This window comes from Camelus bactrianus, chromosome X (assembly GCF_048773025.1).
Source record: "Camelus bactrianus isolate YW-2024 breed Bactrian camel chromosome X, ASM4877302v1, whole genome shotgun sequence".
Taxonomy (NCBI): Eukaryota; Metazoa; Chordata; class Mammalia; order Artiodactyla; family Camelidae; genus Camelus; species Camelus bactrianus.
Window position 1 is genome coordinate 116721806 of NC_133575.1, and position 22766 is coordinate 116744571.

The 22766-nt window shown below is 59.7% G+C and overlaps 1 protein-coding gene across 3 annotated transcripts in view; it reads left to right on the forward strand.

Moving 5' to 3' along the window:
* Positions 1–22766, forward strand: part of ATP2B3 (ATPase plasma membrane Ca2+ transporting 3) — a 67829-nt gene that overhangs the window by 15258 nt on the left and 29805 nt on the right. For all 3 annotated transcript variants that reach the window (XM_074360071.1, XM_074360072.1, XM_074360073.1), the window contains exons 3-14: positions 7190–7376; positions 7847–8191; positions 11788–11985; positions 12163–12420; positions 12797–12922; positions 13075–13200; positions 16548–16589; positions 17795–17959; positions 18325–18539; positions 19263–19505; positions 19881–20122; positions 22240–22474. In XM_074360071.1, the coding sequence (XP_074216172.1) occupies positions 7984–8191; positions 11788–11985; positions 12163–12420; positions 12797–12922; positions 13075–13200; positions 16548–16589; positions 17795–17959; positions 18325–18539; positions 19263–19505; positions 19881–20122; positions 22240–22474 (2058 nt within the window). In that variant the 5' untranslated portion in view covers positions 7190–7376; positions 7847–7983. The remainder of the gene's footprint in view (positions 1–7189; positions 7377–7846; positions 8192–11787; positions 11986–12162; positions 12421–12796; positions 12923–13074; positions 13201–16547; positions 16590–17794; positions 17960–18324; positions 18540–19262; positions 19506–19880; positions 20123–22239; positions 22475–22766) is intronic.

The following is a 22766-nucleotide window of genomic DNA, read 5'->3' on the forward strand; positions in this document are numbered from 1 at the left end:
AGGTACAAAAGGTCTGCTTCCAAGTCTTCCAGATAGGGGATGCTCCTGAGAGTTACCATCAGCCTGGGCAGAATGGTCAGGGAGTCAGCCAGGCTAGACGCTGGAACTCCTGCGGTCACCATGTGGCCTGGTGCACCATGGGAGGCTACTCTGGACACAGAGCAAAAGGGCTGGTAGAGCCCGTTTGGTTTTTTGATCGTGGTAAATTACACGCAGCATCACATTTACCGTTTTCACTGTGTTTAAGTGTATTGTTCGGCGGCATGAAGTACATTCACACTGTTGTGCAGCCGTCACCACCGTCCATCCCCAGAACCCTTCATCTCCCCCAACTGAAACTCTGTCCCCGTTAGACACGAACCCCCTCCCCCAGCCCCAGGCCCCCACCCTCCCGCTCTCTGTCTCTAGGGACCTCATAGAAGTGGAATCTACAGTGTCTGTCTGCATCTGACCGGCTGATTTCACTGTCCTTAGGGTCCATCCGTGTTGTCAGAGGTGTCAGAATGTCCTTCCCTTTTCATTCTAAATAACAGCCCACTGTATGGATGTACGCATTTTGTTTATCTGTTATTTATCCATCGATGGACACCTGGGTTGCTACCACCTTTTGGCTACTGTGAATAATGCTGCTGTGAACTCAGCTGTACAAGCAGCTCTTTGAGACCCTGCTTTCACCTTCTGTGCATATACCCAGGTATGGGATTGCTGGATCCTGTGGTAACTGTATGTTTAATTTTTTGAGGCACTGCCATGCTGTTTTCCCATAGCGGCTGCACCATTTTACATTCTCTGTTAGGCTTGTCTACACTGGAGAATTCTGAGCCCTTCCTGGAGCCTCTGGAGGCAGGCACACGTGTGGTATTAAACCTGGCTAGGCCTCGGGATCCTCTTCGGGAGCTTTATAGGGTCCCAGTGCCGCCCCCAACCCTGACTGGGAGGCTCTGACTGGGACTCTGCTTCTATAAAGGCCTCCCCGGGGGGGGGGGGTGCCCCTCCAAGTCTGGCGTCCATCCGCTGCTCTAGATTAGACTGAAGCACCGGGCCATCAGTTAGGGAGGGATACTGAGGAAATTCACCCATCCCAGGAGGGCAGGAGCTGAATCAGGTAAATCCTGGTTCCCTGCCACTTCCAGGAATCTAGACTTGTGTTTCTCTGGGTTCTAGAATTCTCCTTGAATGGACTCTAATTAGTGAGGACTTCAATGCCCAGAGTCTGTGCATCCATCTTTCTGTTGGGCTCAGATCATCCTTTGAGTCTAGACCGGATGCTGGCTAGGAAGCATCCTTTGGCCTTGCTGGCAGCCCTGCATGGGTGCGCTGGTCACAGCACGACAGGCCCTCCCTAGGGGCAGCTCTGCAGGGGCGGAGCTGCGAGTGGGTAGGGATGTGCAGGAGTTTTGGGAGAGGGTGACTCCCACAGCGGTGGTTGACCCTTTATGCTGTTATTGTTCTTGCCCAAAGCTGTTCCCTACGAGAGCCACTTGGCATGTGCACAGATTGTACCAGGAACAAGGGGAGGAAGGAACGGAGGGGGGAGGGCTGTCCCTTTAAATCTGTTTTCTCTGTTTTATTTCCTCCTTTTATTCCATCCTCCTCCCTCCACTAGCACAAGTGGCAGAGCTGTGAGGGCCCAGGAGCTGCAGTGACGGCGCCTCTGAAATATTAATAAGGCTGTTCTCTGCCTCTGCTCCTCCCCCCATGCCCCCCACCCCCACCCCCGGGCTCCCTCCCTCCTCAGCTGAATGCAGGCCTCGCCCTTGGAGACCTCCTTCCCCCTGTCTGGTGGTCGCCACCTCCTCCGCTGCTTGGAGGTGCATCAGAGCAGAGGGGAGAGGGTGGGGCCGGTGGGAGGGAGAGAGCCTGGTGGGGGAGGGAGCAGCGCAGGAAGTCAAGGGTTAAAGGGGTGCCTGGGCCACCTTCCTCACCTGCCAGGGACCAAACTGGGCCCCAGAGAGGGCCAGGGGCACCTGGAGGCCCTGCTCCCAGCTCCCTGCCGCCTCCCAGCAGGTCTGCAGGTGCCAGTGGGGCCTCTGGCTCTTCCTCTTCCTGCTTCCGTGGGGCCTGGCTAGGGTTCCAGGTGCCTGGAAGTGGAGAGAGGAGGGGACTGTTATTTTAAGGAATCCCCACAGTGAATCACTTTGCTCAGCCGGCTGTGAGTCCTTCTGGAAGGCGAGCCCCTGTGGCTGGGTTAGTCAGGAGGGCACATGCCCAGCGGGCTGCAGGTCTGCAATCTCCTGCCCTTGGACCCTGCCTCAGAGGGGACTTGGGATCAGGGACATGGCTGTGGTGGGTTCTGCTCCTTCTTGCCTCAAGGTGTGGTGTCCTGGGCCTGTGGGAGCCTGCAGGGCAGGACCCGGCCCTTTCCGTCAAAGAGGGGGAATGTTCTTGTCACCAGTTCAGTGCGCTGACAGGAGGGCTGAGGGCCCAGTGACTTCTAGCTGGTGCTGCCGGCCGGGATCCATTCATCCCAGGGAGACAGTGGTACCTAGCAGCAGGTGCCCCATCACCAGTGTGGGGACAGATGTCCACTCAGACCCTAGCAGCTTCAGACAGGTGTTGGACATGTCTCCCGTGGGCTGTGCTTCCACAGTTGTGACCAGTGGGGAATTCTAAGGCCTTGCAACGTCTGACTTGGGAGACGGCGGTGGGTGTGGACCTTCACCCCTTGTGCCCTCTGTAAAGGCACCGGGTAGAGTGCAAGACCAAGCCCACTGGCAAAGCAGAAGGGTTCTCTCTCCCGGGAGCTAAGGGGCTGAGCTGCCCGGGGTGTCATGACTCTCTCCTCGGGAACGTGGAAGGCAAGGCCAGGAGGTCTGGATGCTGGAACCTCCCCGAGCCTCTGTTCCCCCTCTCTGAAATGGAGAGAAGGTGTCTCCTTGCCCTCCCAGGGTGTTTGTGAGTTGCAATGAGGGAAGTGTCTGAAGCAGGTTCACGAAAGAGGGGAGCTTGGAAACAGAGGTGCCCCCACCTCATTCAGGAAGCTCCTAGCTAAGGTGGCCAGGGAGGGCTGGCACAGATGGACGAGGACTCCTGGGTTTCTGGTTTGGTGGACACAAGTCACGACTGTTAGAATGTCTTCGGCGATCTCCTCTTGGAAGTCACAGAGCAAGGGAGTAGCGGGGCCAGGGAACCCACAGGAGGTCTGCTGTCACCACCCCCACCAATGCTGGCCAGTTTGGGCCAGGATGGAGCAAATAAATGCCAGAAGGTCAGAGTCCCCCTCTGTGGAGGTTTTCAATTCAATTAAGGCAATGAAGCTTTGAGGGATGAAAGAGTACAGAAATGGTATGTTCCTTGCCCTTTTGGTGCCTACAAACCGTTCTAGGCAGCCAGCCCAGGCCGGAAAGTCTCTGTCGGGCCTGCAGCACCGATAGGCCCAGTCACTTCTGTTCTTGGCCATTTCGGTGATGTCTGCTGTCCTGATTCAGACTGAGGGAGGCCATCGGCCAGGCTTACAGAGAACCCAGGGAAACAAGAGTATACACCGTTTAGTCTCTGTAATGGCCAGCGCTCACTCAAGCTGGACCTTGACTTTACTGATAGCTCTTGTGCTGGTGGCCTGAAAGAGGTTAGCACGAGCAGTCTTTGACTTCAGCGGGCCCCCAGAGCTGGGGGTCATGGGCGTTCCCGCCTGTCAGCCCTGCACCCCACCATATGCTCTCTGGGACAGCGATCGCCCACTCCCAAGCCTCCCGGCTCCTCCTCGGCTGGCTGGGGCCCCGCTCACTCACTCCTCTAGGCCCCTGTCCCCATCCAGGGCTGACAAGGCAGTGGACTTCCCACTGACCCAATAACCATGTGTTTTGAAGAGCTTCCGACCCCAGAGCAGGAATGACACGCTCATAGGTCATGGCAGTACCACGCAGAGCAAAATAGGAACGGTCATGGGATTCGAGACTCTGCGGCCATCAGTTTTGGCAGGGCCTTTCTGGAGAAGGGTCCCCCTGAAGTGCTGCACAGCTTCGTCCAAGGTCGTCGGGTGGAGAGGGGATAGAAGGGAGCACAGGGCAGGCGCGTGTGGAGCACTCGGAGCTGGCCAGTGCACGGCACTGCCGAATGGCCAGTGCAGGACAGGAACTGTCAGGTCCTTTGAAAGAATGTGGCTCTTGCTTGATAGGACAGGGGAAAATGGAAACAGAGGGTGTGCCTTTCTGGCGGCCAGTGCGGCTTGGAGGCAGAGGGAGTGATAACACCTGAACCAGGCGATGCGGTGACTCAGAGCAGGGTGGCGACCAGCTACCTGACTGGAGGGAGACCCTATATGAGGGTAGGGGAAGAGGGGCAAATAGTCACCCCAGCTGCAGGCAGGGTACCAGGGGACAACGAGGCGTGGAGGGACAGCAGGGCCCGCCCAGGAGCCGTGGTGAGGGCCAAGAGCACTTTGTGCCCCAGCCAAAGGCCAGGCCTCGACTTCCTGCCCAGTCCCCTTACCAGGAGTCACCTTGGGCCCGGTCGGCCACAGCAATGACACCGCAACAGTTGGAGCAGCTCAAGGACCCGGCGTGGCCCTGTCTGGGCCACGGCTATTGCTTACTGGAAGGGAGTACCACCCCTGGGGATAGGGGCAGGGAGCAGGAGGGGGACGGTAGAGCTGCCCTTGGGTGAGCCCTGCTTGTCAGCAGCAGGGTGCTGTGCTGCCCGCCTGCAAGGTGCCCCTGCTCTGAGTAATGGGCGCTTCTGTCAGGCCCTGCAGGTTGTATGTGTGTGTAAGGGTGCGACCTCCACCAGGATGAGCCGTTGGATCCCAACACATGCCAAGAGCCCCCCACCCCAATTATGGGCCATTGGCTAGGTCACCCCTTGGAGCCCACTCGTGCCATGTTGGTGGGGCTGGGTGCCTTCCAACCAAGTGAGTGTAGAGGCCAAAAGGATAAAAGGGTTCCCAATGAACAAAATCATTCATCTGGCTTCTCTTTTAGAAAGAACCCCTGTGGAGGCCCCAGGCAGCTCAGTAGGGCCGTGCACACACCCAGCTTGTCCCTGGGGCCCCAGAGGCGAATTTGCAAGGTCTTGGAATGCAGGCCAGTGGCCTGCCCACTAAGGGCGTCAGAGCCTGGGATGAGGACTCTTCTCAGGGACAAGTGACTCACATTTTTGCTGGATGCCTCCCACCTGCATGGACCTCACAAGGCCTCTCTCAGCCATCCTGCCTGCCTGGGGCCTGGAAGCCGACTCCCAGTGGAGGGCGTCTGTGCCTGTCAGTGGACCCGAGGCTGGGGCCTACACAGAAGCACCAACTCCATCCCTCCCCCCCAGCTGGGGGGCTGGGAGACAGCCCAGTCCTGCCAGTTTCACCCAAATTGCTGTAAACTGGGAATGGTGAGGCACAGGGCATGGAGCTCAGGGTCAGAGAAAGGAGGGGAGGGGTGCATCTAAGCAGAGGTCTAGAGTGGGGAAGGAAGCAAGGGAATACAGGCACAGAGTGGGAGCCCCAGGTGAGGCTGTCTGGAGAGACCGAGGAGCGCGGGCCACAGTCAGAAGCTGCCTTCGCGGCCTCCAGTGGTTCCTGAATGGCCGGGCAAGGCCAGCGGTCAGAAGCAGGTGACCCGGGTGTTCTTGGGGCTCTGCTACTTCACCTGGCCAGGCCTCCGTTTCCTGAGCTGGCAAATGGGACAGTGATTCCTACTGTGCCCACCCGGGTGGGTGGATGCGTTCACAGAGCACTCCAGAAGGAGCCAGCCCTGCCTCGAGCCCCTGGAAAGCTTCACTTCCTTCAAGTCCTGGGCACTCTGCTGCCCCACGCAGCCCTGAGCTCAACCCTTCAGGCCCCTCCCTCATCTCCCCACTTCAGCCCCTACAGTCCATCATCACCCAGCAGCCCTGTGCTCTGTGCTGGCCCATGTCACCGGTGGCCCCAGGGGATCTGCAGCCCCCTCCCTTACCACCCTGTCCCCTTACCTGCCTCCTTTCTCACATCACAACACTGTTCCCTCCAGAAGAATGGCTCACTCCTCCATCTCTCTCACCAGCGGGACCTACGAGCTACCCATCTCCTGGCCAGATAGAGAGCATGGGAACTCACTCAGCACTGTCACCCTCTATGCCCAGCATGGATGACTAGCGCGGGCATAGAGTAGATGCTCAGTAAACACTTGTCAGCTAGCAAACGGGAAGGACGGGCCATGGGAGCTGCGTGGGAGCAGGAGAGGGCAGTGTACACCTAGGTGCCCAAACTTTTACAATCTGGATCACCTTGGCTGGTCTAAGGTGCCTCTCTGCCAGGGACTGCCCTAGGTACACGGGATTTTTCCTGCCAACATGGGGCCAGTATCCAGAGGAACTGAGGCCACCACCATGTTCTGAGACCCCCAGGCCCATGGGCATGGAGAAAGGGCCTTGCTTCCCAGAGACCCTGGTCTCATCCTCTGAGGACTGTGGCATGTCCCTCCTCCTGGCATCCACTGGCCTCTGAGAGAGACACGGGAGCTCTCCTGAGAGCAGAGGACACGAGGCTCTGGGCTATTGTGTTTCCATGGGCAGTTCTAGAGCAGAAACCCGAATTGGTGGCCAAGTTCTGCTTCCAAGGGGATCCTTCTGGGCCAGGAGCTTCCCCAGAGGTGAGGGATCGGGCCCAAATAAGCCATGTTGCCAGGAGACTTCTTTGCCAGTGTGAAGGCCAAGGCCATGTGCATGGAGACTAGTTTGGTCCTGGGAGCTTAGCACATGGCCTTGGGGGATGCTGCCACTCAGGCACCGGCTGCAAGCTGGGAAGGAGAGGTAGGGAGAGAGCAGCAGGAGAAGCCAGGGGCCCAGGACAGAGCTGTCCAGCAGCCACCGTGGTCCCCACCACTAGACTCTGTGAAGGTGCAGCTAGGGTGCCAGTGGTTCCTTGGGTGGGTGGGGGTGGCAGTGGCAGAGCGTGGGGACAGTGAGAGGGTTGACAGCTTCGTGATGCTCCACAGTGGAGGCAAGGCCATGTGGCCAGGACTTGGCCAGCTGCTGCTAATGTTAGGCGACCCCAGCACCTTCCTTGGTTATCTGGAGGGCAGAAAGGTGTGGAGGGGAGTGGGTGGCATCCAGCTGTGGGACAGGGCAATGGAGACATCACCAGTGACCTGTGGCTGCTCTTGGCTTTCTGCTCTACCCCTCCCCTTCCACTCCTTCCCTTCCTTTCTTCCCTTCCCCTCCTTCTCTCCCTCCCCTCTCCTTTTATCCTCCCCTCCTCCTCCCTTCCTTGCCCGGTCCCCAGGTACTCTCAGGGCAGCAGAGACATTCTGTGTGCTAAGCCTTGACCTAGCGCCCAACTGGATCTGTCCATGCTCCCTGGACCCCTGTGCAGCCCTGGGCCTGAAACCTCCAGCCGCAGAGGCCACGCCGGAGGACCACTGCCACGGGGATTTATAGCATGCCGGCTGCACACCGCAAGTCTTAATCAGGCAAGAGCAGGAACGGGAGGGAGCAAACGAGAGAGAAAAGCTCGCGGTAGGATGGGGGCACAGATTATCCATCCGTGCCCAGGCCAGACCCGCACTATTCAATCCCAAGACATGGCCCTTGCTTCAATATGGGTTCCGAAATAGATTCGGGGGGGCAGTGAGCACCTCTACATCCCAGGTTGGCTAGTGTTGGTGCAGCGGGATCGCAGTAGGAGGCTCCAACATGTCCTCCTTCCCCACGTGGACAAGTCCTCCAGGCCTGGGCGCTCCTGGCGGGCAGGACCGTGGGGTCCCCTGGCAGGGGAGCCTGGTGAAGCCTGAGGGCCACTGGCCCGGCCTGGGAGGGGAATGTTGTACTCAGTGAGTCATGGCTTGGACTGAGTGCAGATTTGCAGAGAATGTTCCAGAAAAGCGAACCTTGGTTTTTTCTCAACTGCGACCCTGGCTTCTTCTCCCCTCCTTCTCCCCAGGTGTCTGTGCTTGGCCACTTCCCGGCTGCCATCGCGTCCACCACACCTCATTCAGGCCCCGGGACCTCAGGTGGCTGCCTGTCCCTAGCTGACGCCGCACCTGCGAGAACGCTCTCCCCTCCTGGGAAACAGGCAGGATGGGTGACGTTGCCAACAGTTCCATCGAGTTCCACCCCAAGCCACAGCAGTTGCGGGAGGCCCCCCATGCAGGTGGCTTTGGGTGCACGCTGGCTGAGCTGCGCTCCCTCATGGAGCTCCGAGGGGCTGAGGCGCTGCAGAAAGTCCAGGAAGCCTACGGGGATGTCAGCGGGCTCTGCAGGAGGCTGAAGACCTCGCCCACAGAGGGTAAGTTGGCTGCAGAGCCCCCGCACGGGCCACGTGTGTGCCAGGGGTGCCGGGCCGTGTGCCACCCGGCACTCCTCCCTGCAAACAGTCCCTACCCCCAGGGCAGGCCGAGTCAGCCTGAGCCCCTGCACTTGAGCCTGACCCTCCACCACCAGCAATTCCCACTCGCATCTCCTCTTTGGATTACGTAGAAATCTAGCAACAGACCAGAGGAAGGGAGAAGATAGCACCGCATCAGTGCAGGCAACGGAATGGGCCCCAAACTGAAACCCTAGAAGCTCTTCCAAAAAGCGAGAGGGGCTGTCCCTGACTGAGTGATTCCCAGTCCCCCATGTGCTCAGTCCTTTGTCCAGTTGGGAAGTGGAGGAAAGGGTGTGGGGTTTGTGCTCTCTGGGTCGGGAGTGGGGGTAGAGGTCAAATTCTGAGGCAGTACAGCCCTGAAGAGTTCTGCTGCAGGGAGCCACTAGGGAGCCTGGGTTGTGTCCTCCAGAAGGTTCTGTGGGTGGAGGCCAGTGGCTCTTTTCTCCTGCCCTGCACCAGCCTTCCCCAGTCCTGTCTATTGGGCCTTCTGGCAGGCCAGGACCACCGGGAGCCAGGCTTGGCCCCAGATTGCACGAGCTGAAGCGTTTTCTGGCCCCCTGGCGTCTCCCTGGCAGGGCTGCTGGGGCTGTCCCAGCTTGGTGCCAGGCCTGTTCCCGGCGAGCACTGATTGATCTAAACTCCTGTCTCGGCCGTCACACCTTCGTCCACCCAGGGCCCTGGCCACCACCTGTGTCTCTTGCCCCCTGGCCCCATCTGTTTGCAGGTGACACCTGGGCTGGAGTGGGGAGAGGAAGTGCGTCCCCCAGGGGAGGTGGCCCCAAGGCCGGATGAGAGGGCACCCACTCGGCCAGGTCAGGAACGCGGAGGGACCACCTGGGTCTCTCCTGCTTTGTGCTCTAAAGGGACCCAACCTGGCGCGGGTGTGTGACCAGGGCAGATGGCTTGGCCCAGGGCCAGAGGATGTCTCTCCTTCCCTCCTCCTTGCCCCCCCACCCCGGGACTGGGGCTGGGGGAGGGGAGGCTGGGGTAGAGGGCCATTTAGCCACGAGGGCTCTGGTCTCTCCCAGATAAAAGCAAGCAGATGGGCTTCAGCTGGCAGCTCTTCCCTCTGCCTGTCAGGCCTTGTTAAATATTTAAAATGTCAAGGCCCCTGGGAACGCCCCGCTTCTGCCCCAGTGGCTGTGGCGCTCACCCGGTGCCTGTGGAGGGACAGGCGTGAGGACAGGCAGGTGCCCGGGTGGGTGGCCCAGCCCCAACTGAGGGAGCCCGCTGGGCCAGTCTGCGTCCCACAGAAGGAGTGCTGCGAGGACCACCCTCCCCTCTCTGGCCCTGGGAGCCCTCAAGGACCCCGAGTTCTCACCCGACCACTCCTGCTCCTGCTCAGACACAATGGCTTGAACTCCTGGAGGAGCTGGCTTAGTTGCGCCCCAGGCCCCACGCCAACACCCTGGCAAGGTGGTCAGACTTGGGGGTGCCAGCAAAGTGGCACTCTGGGGTGGGCGAGGGGGTCGGGGGGTGCGTGCTTTGGGGAGCAGGGGACTTTGTCTTCTCCTGGCAATAAGCGCACCCATGATCTCCACCTTTTTAGTGATCCAAGAGGGTTCCAGAAGCCAGGGAACTTGGGTCTTAGGCCAAGCTTAGGGGGACCTGGGCCCCAGCCCTGCCCCTGTGTGTGCCCCACTGGCAGTCTTGAAAAGGAGGGGCAGGTTAGCCAAGAGCCGCCCGATGAGGTCCTAATGCAATTCTGATGGCATCTGGCCTCTGCTCTGGGCACAGTGCCCATCTATGTCCATGCCAACCAGCCGACTGCTGCCCCTGCACCCTGGACCTGGGCCACCTCAGGGGCCTGCTGGACCAGCACTTGCTCAGAACCAGAGGGGCTGCAGCTGCCCCCGCCTCCCCCCCCCCCCCCGCCCAATGAGTGCTTCGGCCACAGCAGCTATCCGGACCCCCGAGCCCACAGGAAAGCCAAGGCCTCGGGCTGGCCTAGGGCAAGGGAGAGCGAAGCGTTGCCGCAGCACCAAGGGCAAAGCAAAGCCAAGGGACAGGCTGAGGGGAGGACGGAGGTCCTGGGGAAGGGACCCTGAGGGCCCAGCTTTCCTTGGAACAAGCTGGGCCTGTGGCCAGGACGGGCAGGATGCAGACTCGGGAGGTATGACGAGCAGCCCCGGGCTCTCTAGTGGGCGGAGTGGGTCTCTGTCATTCCTGGGGACTCCAAGACAGTGTCTTTTCCCAGGGCAGGGGGAGTGGATACCCTGCATGTCTGGGAGACTCAGGGTTTGAAGGCCCTCGTAGTAATTACCCACCTTTTCATACCTCCAATAGGTCAAGGACACAGGCTCTAGTCAGGAGTGGGGTGTGGGCCCTCACTGGGTCCCCAGCCCTTACAAGCTTAGGTCCTGAGCTTCTCCCAGACACCCAACTGGGAGGCCACGTCCTCCAGAAACTTGAGCCGTGGCGGGGCGCAGACACAGCGAGGCCGGGGAAGAAAGGCAGGGACAGCTGTGTGGGGAAGACGGCGTGAGGTCAAGGCCTAAATCGGAGGACGTGCCCAGGTGGTGCAGCTGTGAGCTTTTGTTCTTGTCATTCCTTCCCCTCAAAGGGGTCTCTCCCCTTCCCCTTGTTCCCCCAAAGCCGCCCTTCCCTGCCCAGTACACACCCGCCCTCCTTCCTTCCAGCTCCTTCTGCACCACACTTAGCACTTTCTTGTTCTCAAGTCATCAGGGGCCCGGTCTTGTGTGGCTGGGATCTGGGCCCTTCTGGCTGCCCCTTCCCCCACCCCCACCCCCAACCCCTCAAGAGACCACAGGTGTTGCAGCTACTCAGGGCACTAGGTGTCAGTGTGGGGCTGGGCAACTGGGGGCAGAGAAGCCAGTGGGCAGGGGGAGTCCTGGGGATGGGCCTGGAAGGAAGCAGAATCCTGTGGGCTGAGGGTGGGACCAGGGCATTGTGTCGCCCCATTGCCTGCCTCTGGGGAAGATGGCCAAGTGGATACCTGGCCTTGGGAGGCACTGACCCGGATGCCAGTCCCACATGGAAGCTTTTGGTACCTTCAGGCCTGAGGACATTCATACTGTCGAAGCAGAGACCCAGAGGCCTTGGTACAGGCCTGGGTAGGAGGCGGGTTGTCCCAAGAATAAGAAGTCAGGGCCCAGCTTCCAAATGCTGGGGCTGGCCCCTTTGTGGGCGTTGGTTCTGAGCCCCTGCATCAACCAGGCCCGCCCTCCCTCCCAGCCCCCGCAGAGCAGCTGCTCAGGGATGCAGAGGGGGCTGTTGTTCCTAGACCTCCCTGGGCAGATCAGGAGGATAGTCCAGCCCTTCCTCCTGCTTGGGGCTCTGCATTATCATGTGTTTGTGCACCTGTGTGGTCCAGGCAGCTGACCCCAGGGTTTGCAGAAAGGCTCCATCCAGGTGCCAGGCTAGTGCAGTCCCGCCTTGCGAGAGCTCTCAGTCTAGAGTGAAAGACAGGCATGGAGAAGGGAGCAGGAGCGGCAGGGCCAGCCTGTCCCATCCTCTGCCTCTGTGCCTCTGCTCTATGTCCCCGCACCATGCAGGCCTGGCCGACAACACCAACGACTTGGAGAAGCGCAGGCAGATCTACGGGCAAAACTTCATCCCTCCCAAGCAGCCCAAGACCTTCCTACAGCTGGTGTGGGAGGCCCTGCAGGATGTGACCCTCATCATCCTGGAGGTGGCCGCCATCGTATCCCTGGGCCTCTCATTCTATGCGCCCCCTGGAGAGGAGAGCGAAGGTGGGGAGCCAGAGCTGGCAGGGGGCGGGGCAAGGGCGGCAGCATAGTTGGGCTAGCAGGAGGGGAGGTGTGGGCCCTGAGACAGGAAGGGTCACAGGGCAACCGGGTCCCAATAGCAGGAAGGAGCCAGCTGAAGCCCTCCTCAGCCACCTCTGTGCTTCCCTTCTCCTCCCGCAGCGTGCGGGAACGTGTCAGCTGGGGCAGAAGACGAAGGGGAGGCCGAGGCTGGCTGGATCGAAGGGGCCGCCATCCTGCTGTCTGTCATCTGTGTGGTCCTGGTCACGGCCTTCAACGACTGGAGCAAGGAGAAGCAGTTCCGGGGCCTGCAGAGCCGCATCGAGCAGGAGCAGAAGTTCACCGTCATCCGGAATGGGCAGCTCCTCCAGGTCCCCGTGGCCGCGCTGGTGGTCGGGGACATTGCCCAGGTCAAGTATGGTGAGCTCGCCCATTGTCACCCACCCTGTGAAGGAAGCTCAGCTCCCATTTCAGGGGGAGGATGGGCCAGAGGAGCCCCACCACCACCACTAACTTCTCCCCAGGAGTGAGTGTGCCTCACCTGCGGGGGCCTGAAGGCCGGAGACTGGGCAGGAGGCAGAGCTAAGAGGGAGAGAGTCAGAGGTTCAGAGCCCCAGAAGCAGGCTGTCCCCAAGGCCTGTCGAGGGCTTCCCCCAACATCTTTGTTGTCCCCATCCCTGGGAGCTGGGGTGAGTGGGTCCCCCCAGAAAGGACAAGATGGGTCTTCTCTGGGGGAGGTTAGAGGTGGCACAGACAAGGGCCACCTGGATCCACAATCTGTGCTGGCCCAACTTAGGGGACCTGCTGCCTGCCGATGGAGTGCTCATCCAGGGCAACGACCTCAAGATTGATGAGAGCTCCCTGACGGGCGAGTCGGACCACGTGCGCAAGTCAGCGGACAAAGACCCCATGCTGCTCTCGGGTGAGGCCTCAGGGCACGGGCTGAGCCCAGAGGGGAGGGGGACGCTGGGTGCCTACCTCTGAGATTCCCAGGAGGAAACATGGAGGTGCTGAGACTGCGTCCCACCTAGCAGTGCAAATCTCTGTCTTGGTCTCTCTGTGTTGCTGGGCCAGGCACTCATGTCATGGAAGGCTCTGGAAGAATGGTGGTGACAGCTGTTGGCGTGAACTCCCAGACAGGCATCATCTTTACCTTGCTTGGAGCTGGTGGAGAGGAGGAGGAGAAGAAGGATAAGAAAGGTAGGCGCCCTGACCTCCAGTCCTGGAGCGGGGGTGGGGCTGGCCTTCCTGTGCAGCCCACTCTTTCTTTCTTTTTTTTTTCAATCACTGATGTATGTTTGTTTGTTTGTTTGTTTATAATGAATAGACTTTATTCTTTTAGAGCAGTTTCAGGTTCAGAACAGAACTGAGCAGAAAATACAGAGTTAGCACATAGCCCTCCCCACCCACACATATATACTCCCCTACCCTCAACATCCCTCATCAGTGTGGCATACTTGGTACAATTGATGAACCAACATGGGCACATTATTATCAACCAAAGTGCATAGTTTACATTAGGGTTCACCCTTGATGTTGTAAAAACCCGCTCTTTCTTCTACACCTGCCGCTGGCTATCCCTCACTGGCCTCATCCCTGTCTCCGGCTTTGGGGAGAACCAGACCTCGAGGGGGGCGGGAGGCCATACCCTGTCTTCTGATTCCTTCTGGAGATTCTTCTTTTGGGGTCTTTGCCTCAAAGCCGGCAGGTTGGGGGCCCCCAGTTCTGTGTAAGGGCAGCTTCCCTCACATGGCCCTTCCTGAAAGGTTTTGGGATGTGGGTGCTAGGGTATGCAGAGTGGCCTGCCTGGGTAGAAATGGGGCTGGAGGGACAGGGACCAGCCACCCTGGCTTGGGAGAGTGCTGCCGGGGTCTCGTGCCCACCCTCGGTGAGGTGCTGAGGGTCCCAGGCCAGCACAGCAGCTGGGGAAATGCAGGTCACATGGCCAGAGGTGGAGGGCTCCCAAACGGAAGGGACATCCCGGGCTAGAGGAAGCTGAGATGGGGTGGGTTCTCCCTCCAAGGGAGAGCAGTGCAGAGGGACAGGTGGCTTCCAAGAGTCCAGCTCTGTGTCCACCCTGGCCTCCCTGGCACATAGCTATCCTGCTGCCTCCTTTTGCCACTGCTCTGAGCCCCAGCATGGCCAGCGGCCCTCCAGTCCTTGGAACAAGGCTTACAAAGCTACAGAGCTGACCCTGACCTCCCCCCAGCCCCTCCCCATCAAGACCCCATTCCCTTCCATGTCTCAGGCCTGCATCTGTTCCCAACTCACCTTGCTCTGACCTGGGTCTCCCCTCAGGCCACTCCTGTGATCACACCAAGTGAGGGATGATGTTTTCTAGCTGCACACTTGACCTCTGAGTGAACCCCCTGGGCCCGCTAGAAGGGGCAGTGAGACGCCAGGGCTGCTGAGCTGAGCAGGGGATGGAGGGATGCCGGTCACCAGCTCCACCTCAGTCAGTCACCTGGAGAGCAGGTGGGATCGGTCTGCCAGCCCCAGCAACACAGGGACAGATCAACATCAGGAAGGAGGCACTAGTGTCCCCAGCCCTGGGCCACCGTGCTGCTGGAGGCGGTGGAGGGAGGAGATGGATGAGTCACTGTGGCCTAGAAGCTTCCATGGGCACCATCTCCTAGCAGCCTGGGCCCAGCTTCTCGGCAAGGGCTTCTCCCTGCTCCTGGCTGGCCAGGCCTGCCCCTCACAGCCTGCCAGCACCGGTGGACCCTTGTCTACCTTTGCCACACCAACGCCTCTTCCCTGCAGGGCTCAGCCCAGTGTCTCTGCAGTGAGCACCCTGGGGCCCACCGGAGGGCAAGTGGGTGGGTAGGCAGGCCCTGGCCTCGTCTGGGCGGGACTGGAGTCCCTGGTGGCCCTCCAGCGACACCCTGATGGCTGGCTGTCAGGGCGCCCCTCCACATTCCTTTCCAGGCTCCTCTCCTCCCTCCAGGTCCCTTAAATGTCAGTGCCCTTCAGGACTTGGTCCTAGGCCCATCCTCTCCAACCTTGACAAGAGCCCTCCTCCCCCTCCCCAGCCCCCAGCCCGGGCCCCTCTCTCCCCCTTGCTGCGCTACTTGTGAGTCAGAGGAGGCGCCCCACCAGCCGGCTTCCTGGAATGAGGGGACCCTGAGGGGCCCTGGACAGGGAGCAGAGCTGACCAGGCACCCACGACCCCTCACCAAGGTCTCTGCCCGAGGCCGCGGGCCCCTGTAGAAAGAGGAAAGTGGCCACGCCCAGTGTCTCCCTCTTGCTCCAACCCTCGCCCTCACCGCCTCCTGATCCTTGTCTAAGGGCTCAACGCTCCCTGCACCCAAGGGGCACTGCTGCCCACCCCCACCTATTTCTTGCCTTTTGGCCTTTCCTAGTCATCCTTCTCCTTGGGGTGGCCTCTTACCCTTCCTCCTCTTTTCAGGCCAGGCCCAGCCCTCCTCTGGCAACACCCTCTCACTGTGCTGTATTGTCACCCTGTGTCTGCAGGTGTCTCCCCTCCTCACCCTGGAAGTGTCCTTCACCTTCGAACCACCTCTACAGGGCCAAATCCACACCCTACTGGGGCTGAGGGGGCCTCTCCCTCCTCCCTTGGGCCCCCAGACCAGGCCCCCTGTCTGGGAGCTGCCTGGCCCCCATCTGTGTTCCTGGATCCTGAGTGACATGAGCTGCCGGGTGGTGGCTGACAAGCCAGCTTCCTGCCCCGTGGTGGTCATCTGCCAATGCGTATGTGGCCCTCGGGAGAGCTGCTCAAACTGCTTTCCCAGGCCCCTCACCTGTCGGGTCTCCTGGACCCTCCCAGGGTTGCAGTCCTTCCTGGCTTTGGAAGCCAGAAACACGGCCAGCACTGTTGACCTTGGCCTTGGGAAGCAGTCACTGCCATCATCCTGAGCACCAAGCCACAGGCTTTGTGGTGCCCGAGCACTAGCTTGAAGGAGTCCCGGCACAGGTCCGCCTGGAGCCCAGCCCGTCCCGTGGCCCTGCCACTCCCTCCCCATCCAGTGCCCTAGGTGCCCAGTGCCCAGCCAGCGCTCTGAGCCTGGCAGATCCCTAGAGTCTGGCTCCCTCATTCCTCTAAAGCGCACCCAGAGCCAACCGCCGGCCGTGCTGCCCAGAAAGCTCATCTCTAGACCGCCAGGGGTTAGGAACCACCTAGGTAAACCCCTCGCGGTGGTTCTGCGGGGACTGCACATCCTGACCAGGGGTCCCTGCTTAAGGCAGCGGAGCTGGGACCGGACACCTGGCAGTTCTCATTACTCATGGTGGTGGCCCTTCCAGAAACCTCCCACTGCCAGCCACACGTGACCCAGGGTCTGTCCAGGACTGGCTTCAGGGGTTCGCTGGAGGGCTAGGGACAAGGCCAATGGGAAGCCCAGCGTGCTTGTGGCCCCCACTTGCCGGGAGGTGGCAAAGGGCCCTCTTTCCTCTCTCTCCCCCCTTTCCCTGTGCTCGCTGGCTGCACTGTCTGTGCCCTGCTGTCCTGTGTGTGTGTCCACGTGCATGTGCCAGGGCCACGTGGGTGTTCTCAAGTCTCCGTGTCTGTCATTCCTCTTCCGTTGTAGGCAAGCAACAGGATGGGGCGATGGAGAGTAGCCAGACCAAAGGTAATGCGCGCCCTGTGCTCAGGGTGGGGGGCAGAGGGGACGGCACGGGGTGGGGGGCCGCCCGCCTCAGTTGCAGGAGCAGCACCAAGAGGTCAGGTGAGTGGGGTGGGGCAGCCTGTCTGCAGACCCTGCTGGACGCAGCAGAGTTGGCCCGTGAGCCGGCACCCTGGGGCCGAGACTGAGGCTCAGGAAGGGCAACTTGCCCCAGGGGCCGGGGTCTCGGCTGGAGCACAGACTGCCAGTTGGCAGGTAGAGGCTATAGTAGCCCAGCTGAGTGGGGCTTTGAGTGCTGCTGAAGCTGTGGCCTGAGGCTGTGGCAAGCAGCAGCTGTCGGTGAGTGGTCTCAGGGGAGAAGGGGTGGGTGGGCAGATGGGAACAAGAGGGGGCAGCTGACACAGGAGGCTTGCAGAGGCACCAGGAACCCCATTGGGTGGGGACAAGGACGAGTGGCAGGGTTGAGTGTCCCCTCCAGGTAGGGGATGGAGAAAATTACGCAGGGCAGTGTAGTTGGAGGCCCGGCAGGCCATGGTGTGCGTGAGGTGACGGAGGGGACAGAGGCAGGGTGGGGGACACACCACCACCACAGGAGGGCCCACCAGGGGAGCTGTGAGGGGGAGAGGCAGCTAGGGAGGAGTAGTGAAGGCTGCATGAAGAGAGAGAGGTGCAATGCTTGCCCACTGGCAAATGGGGAGTGGGCTGAGGAGGGTGCATGGGGTGAGCCCAGGCCCTGACATGTCTACTCAAGGGGCGGGCAAGAGAAGAGACAGCCCGAGCAAGAGCAGAGGAGGAGAGTGCAGGGACTCCTGGGCCTCCCTGAGGGGAGCAGGGATGTGGCTTGGACACCAGTGGGCCAATGAGTCAGCTCAGGGTTCTGGAACGTTCCATGGGCCCCAGACCTATGCTTTCAGGTATTGAGATTTGGGTTATAGGACTGGCCACGCTGTCTGTGTGCCCAAGTCACTGGTGCTTGTGTCTGTGCCCTCTTTCCCTGTGAGGCTCCAAGAGAACCATCTCTGTCCTGCTCAGGACAGCGCCGGAGCCACTGCCCACCTCAGGAGGGCCTGGGCTGACAGGACAGGAGGGAGAGGACAAAGCCCTCATTTCCTCTTGGATGGTGTGGCATGTCTTTCCCTCTGAAAGCCCCTTGTAGCTGTCACCCCAGCCGCCAGGCCCTAACCTTGGCTGTGGGGTTCCTCTGTGTGCAGCTAAGAAGCAGGATGGGGCCGTTGCCATGGAAATGCAGCCCCTGAAGAGCGCGGAAGGCGGGGAGATGGAGGAGCGGGAGAAGAAGAAAGCCAGTGTGCCCAAGAAGGAGAAGTCAGTCCTTCAGGGAAAGCTCACCAAACTGGCCGTGCAGATCGGGAAAGCAGGTAGGGGGCACCGAGGGGGCGGCCCTGGGGCCACCGACAGGCGTGGAGGGCACTGGGCTCCGGGACATGATGCTGGGTCATGGAGAACACGTAGGGAAGGGATGTGACGGGCGTGCGGGCCAGGCAGCAAGAGGCCAGGCCCGGGGTAGGTGACGGCCTTCAGGGCCAGGTTCAGCCCCAGTGGGTGAGTATGGATAGTAACCCTCTGTCAGGCTAAGGACAGGGAGCACCTCCTCTGACCTGGGTTCAAGCTAATGCTGGCCACAGCGTCCCTCACCTCTTCCCTCTTGCTCTCTCCCTCCCTCGCCCCCTGCTGACCCCGCTTCCTGCCTTCACCCTCTGTGGCCTCTATCATGGCTGGGCAGGGCTGGTGATGTCCGCCATCACCGTCATCATCCTGGTCCTCTACTTTGTGATCGAGACTTTCGTCGTGGACGGCCGGGTGTGGCTGGCAGAGTGCACGCCCGTCTACGTGCAGTACTTCGTCAAGTTCTTCATCATCGGGGTCACTGTGCTGGTTGTGGCTGTCCCAGAGGGCTTGCCTCTTGCTGTTACCATCTCCTTAGCTTACTCTGTCAAGGTAATAAACACAATAGGAATAAGAATCCTTTGATACTGGGATACAGACCCAGGAACTGGGGCACAAAGCCGTTAAGCAACTTGTAAGAAATGAGGACCAGATAAAGTTTGGGGTCACTCAGGGAAGAGTGGGAAGGCTGAGCAGGGACACAGAGCCGGGCTTGGACACCATTCCCCACCCGGCTTCCTGGGAACAATGAGATGAGCTGGCTCCTGCAGGATGAGGGCGGGAGTACTGAGGGGGAAGGGAGTTGAGGTGGGAACAGAGAGGAAGGGTGACCACTGGGAGACACTGGGCAGAGCATGGCAGAGATCGGGTGGGCAGGGAAGCCACGGGGCCTGTAGGTGACCGAAGAGGGGTCTGTGACATCATCCTGGGCAGTGGGGAGGCCCCAGTGGAGCTCCAGGGAGAGCAGCTGCCCAGATTCCACTGCTTGGACTGTCTGATGAGAGCCCTTACACCTTATAGCCTGCTGCCTAGCTTTGCCCGCCACCCTGCTCCCTTTCCAAGCTGTACCCTTGGGCACTGCTGTCGGCCCAGTGGTGGGGGTGCGTGCCTGCTGACCGAGGCTCCCCGGGCTGTTAGTGCTGCTCGGAGAGCTGGCTGGGCCAAGCACAATCATACGTGATGCTGTATTGATGACCTCTTGCTCCCCCACCCCGTGGGCCAATCCCTGCCCCCAGGGCAGCTGGCTACCCAAGCTTCCATCTGTGCCCTTTCCAGAAAATGATGAGGGACAACAACCTGGTCCGCCACCTGGACGCCTGCGAGACCATGGGCAATGCCACGGCCATCTGCTCAGACAAGACGGGCACGCTCACCACCAACCGTATGACCGTGGTCCAGTCCTACCTCGGAGACACCCACTACAAAGAGGTTCCGGCCCCCAGTGCCCTGACCCCCAAGATCCTCGATCTCCTGGTCCACGCCATCTCTATCAACAGTGCCTACACCACCAAGATTCTAGTGAGCCGGGAGTGAGCGGCAGGCGGGCCGAGGTGGGGATGCGATGGGGGAGGGGGCCTGGCCAAGCCACGGCCTGAACTATCACCACAGGCTCACTAAGCTCTCTTAAGAACTTTCACCCAGAGCTACAGTCATTTCCAGGGTGCTGGTCACCCTCCTCATCCCTGGACGCTGGGCAGGGCTTGCAGGTTCTAGAACACTTCCCAGCCTGGTGCATTGTGGGAAACCTCCTGGTCGAGTCCGGGCTGGAGACCTGCCTGGCTCCCTGCCTCCACCCCCAAAAGACGTGGTGGCCGAGGCTGGGCCAGAGCCCCAGGGACAGCAAGGGGGTAGCCTTGGGTCCCCGGGGCCATGCTGGTTCTCCTCACCTTGCAGCCTCCAGAGAAGGAGGGCGCCCTCCCACGCCAAGTGGGCAACAAGACGGAGTGCGCCCTGCTGGGCTTCGTCCTGGACCTGAAGCGGGACTTCCAGCCTGTGCGGGAGCAGATTCCTGAAGAGAAGCTTTACAAGGTGTACACCTTCAACTCGGTCCGAAAGTCCATGAGCACAGTCATCCGCACACCTGACGGCGGCTTCCGCCTCTTCAGCAAGGGTGCCTCAGAGATCCTGCTGAAAAAGTGAGTGGACGGCAGTACCGAGCCTGGGGCTGGGGACGCCAGGGGCTAGGGGCTAGCTAAAGGGTAGAATAGACATGATGTAAAATTGGCCATTTTAATCACTTTAAAGTGGGCAGTTCAGTGGCATAAAGTGACATTCAGCGACATTCACAAGGTTGTGCACCATCACTGCCATCCAGTCCCAGAACAAGTTCATCACCACAAAGGAGATCCCGTGCCCACAAAGCAGGCACCCCCCTCCCCACTGCCCAGCCTCTGGCAGCCACCCGTCTGGTTTATGTCTCTGGATTCACCTGTTCTGGACATTTCTGGAATCATACAGTATGTGGTCATTGCACCTGGCTTCCTTCACTGAGCCTCACGTTTTCAAGGTTCATCCAAGTTGTCCCAGGGCTTCCTTCCTTTTTGTGGCTGAATAATGTTCTATTGTATGGCTGGACCACATTCTGTTTAGCCAGTCATCCACTGACAGACACTTGGGTTGTTCCCACCTTTGGGCTACTGTGAATCATGCCGCTCTGAACATTCACATGTAAGTTTTTGCTTGAACACATGTTTTCAGTTCTCATGGGTATATTCCTGAGAATAAAATTGCCAGGCTGTATGGTAATTCCATGTTTAAGTTTTTGAGGGACACCAAACTGTTTTCCACAGGGGCTGCCCCATGCTACATTCCCACCAGCAGTGCAGGACGGTTCCAACTCCTCATCTTCACCAACATGTGTTGTTATCTGGGTTTTATTATAATGACGACAGTGGATGTAAAGTGGGGTCTCACGGTGGGTTTGATGTGCATTTTGCAGATGGCTAGTGATGTTGATGCCTTTTCATGAGCTTACTGGCCATTTGTTTCTCTTCTTTGGAGGAGTATCTGCTCCAGCCTTTGCCCGTCTTTGACGTGAGTTGTTAGTCGTTTTACTGTTAAGCTGTAAGAGCTCTCTGTATGTTCTGAATACTGGACTCTTAACACGTACCTGATTTGGAAGTGTTTTCTCCCATTCTGTAGGCTGTCATCTTTTCACTCTCTTGAGAGATTTCTTTCTTCACTCTCTTGATTCGTCCTTGGATGCACAAATGTTTTCCAATGGTGAAGTCCAGTTTATCTCTGTTTCTCTTTTGTTGCTTGCGTGGGGTTCCTTTTAGAGGTGATGAGAATGTTCTAAAGTTGCCTTTGGTGGTTGTAGCATGACTGTGAATGTACTGAAAGCCGTTGCCTTGTAGGTTTTCAATGGGTGAATCATGTGCTCTGTGAATTATATCTCAGCAGAGCTGTTAGAAAAATGGAGGCAGGCGGCACGCAGGTCCACGTCCAGTGCCCCACCCCACAAGCCTGCTCAGCCTTCACACCTCCCCTTGGCCTTGTCATCTCTCTTCCCCAGTACTACAGCAGCCCCCATATGCTCTCTCCCACCCACCTGGCTCCCCATCCAAAATGCTTTTCCCCGAAAGTCTGCCCAGGTGCAGCCTCCCCAGCCCAGGGCAAAGGCCACCTCCTCCACTGGCCTCCACGGTAAGTTCCCGTCTTTCTTCACCAGCCTGTTCGGGGCCCTGTCCGTCCCTCTGCCACACTGGCCTCTGCAGCCTGCGGTTCCTTTGCTCCGTCCTCTTCTCCATCGGAGTCCTGCCAGCCCTCCCCGGCCTGGCCCCTCTGTGGCTGTTGCCTCGCCGCCGCCCGGCCCCATGGCACTCAGTTTTGCTCATGTTCCACCTCTTGCCCTCAATCCCAGGGCTGTGCTCCCTCCGAACCCTTCCTTGTCTCTTCCCACTCTGGTGGTGGCTGGCGGCTCTTGGCCTTCCTTGGCTCATAGATCCAGCTCTCCGGTCTCTGCCTCCATCATCACGTGGCCTTGTCCCTGTGTCTGTGTCTCTGTGTGTCCTCTTCTCTCTTTATAAAGACATCAGTCATTGGACCAAGGGCCTCTTCTTAACTTTGCAACAACCTCTTTCCAAATAAGGTCACATGCTGAGGTCCCAGGAAGAACATGAATGCGGAGGGCGGGTACCATGTTAGGCCCCGCCCAAGCCAAGTGCCTCCCCACTTGGAGAAGCCCCTCTGCTGTGTCAGGTGCAGGGCTCAACTCTCTGGCGCCAGCTCCTCTCATCCTGTCTCACCCCAGGTGCACCAACATCTTGAACAGCAGTGGCGAACTGCGCGGATTCCGCCCTCGGGACCGGGACGACATGGTGAAGAAGATCATCGAGCCAATGGCTTGTGATGGCCTCCGCACCATCTGCATTGCCTACCGGGACTTCTTGGCCACCCAGGAGCCCGACTGGGACAATGAAAACGAGGTGGTGGGCGACCTCACCTGCATAGCTGTCGTGGGCATCGAGGACCCTGTGCGGCCCGAGGTAGCCAGAGCCCCTCCGGGAGGCCCGGCTTGTCCGGATGGGTGGAGGGGGAGCCCTGCTTCCCAAGTGGCCATAAAAATGCAAGGAGGGGACCGCCCCTTTTTCCTGCCTTCCTGGCCACCACAGCACTCCCTGCCCGACTTTATAGGTGGAACAAACTGGCCACCCACCACAGTTGGAACTACTGGGTAAGGTGGGCGATGGCGGAGCACTGGGCCTCCTTTGTCCTCGCACCCTTGCACCCGCCCAGAGGCTCTGTCCTGCCTCCGCCAGATGAGAGAGGGTGGCAGTT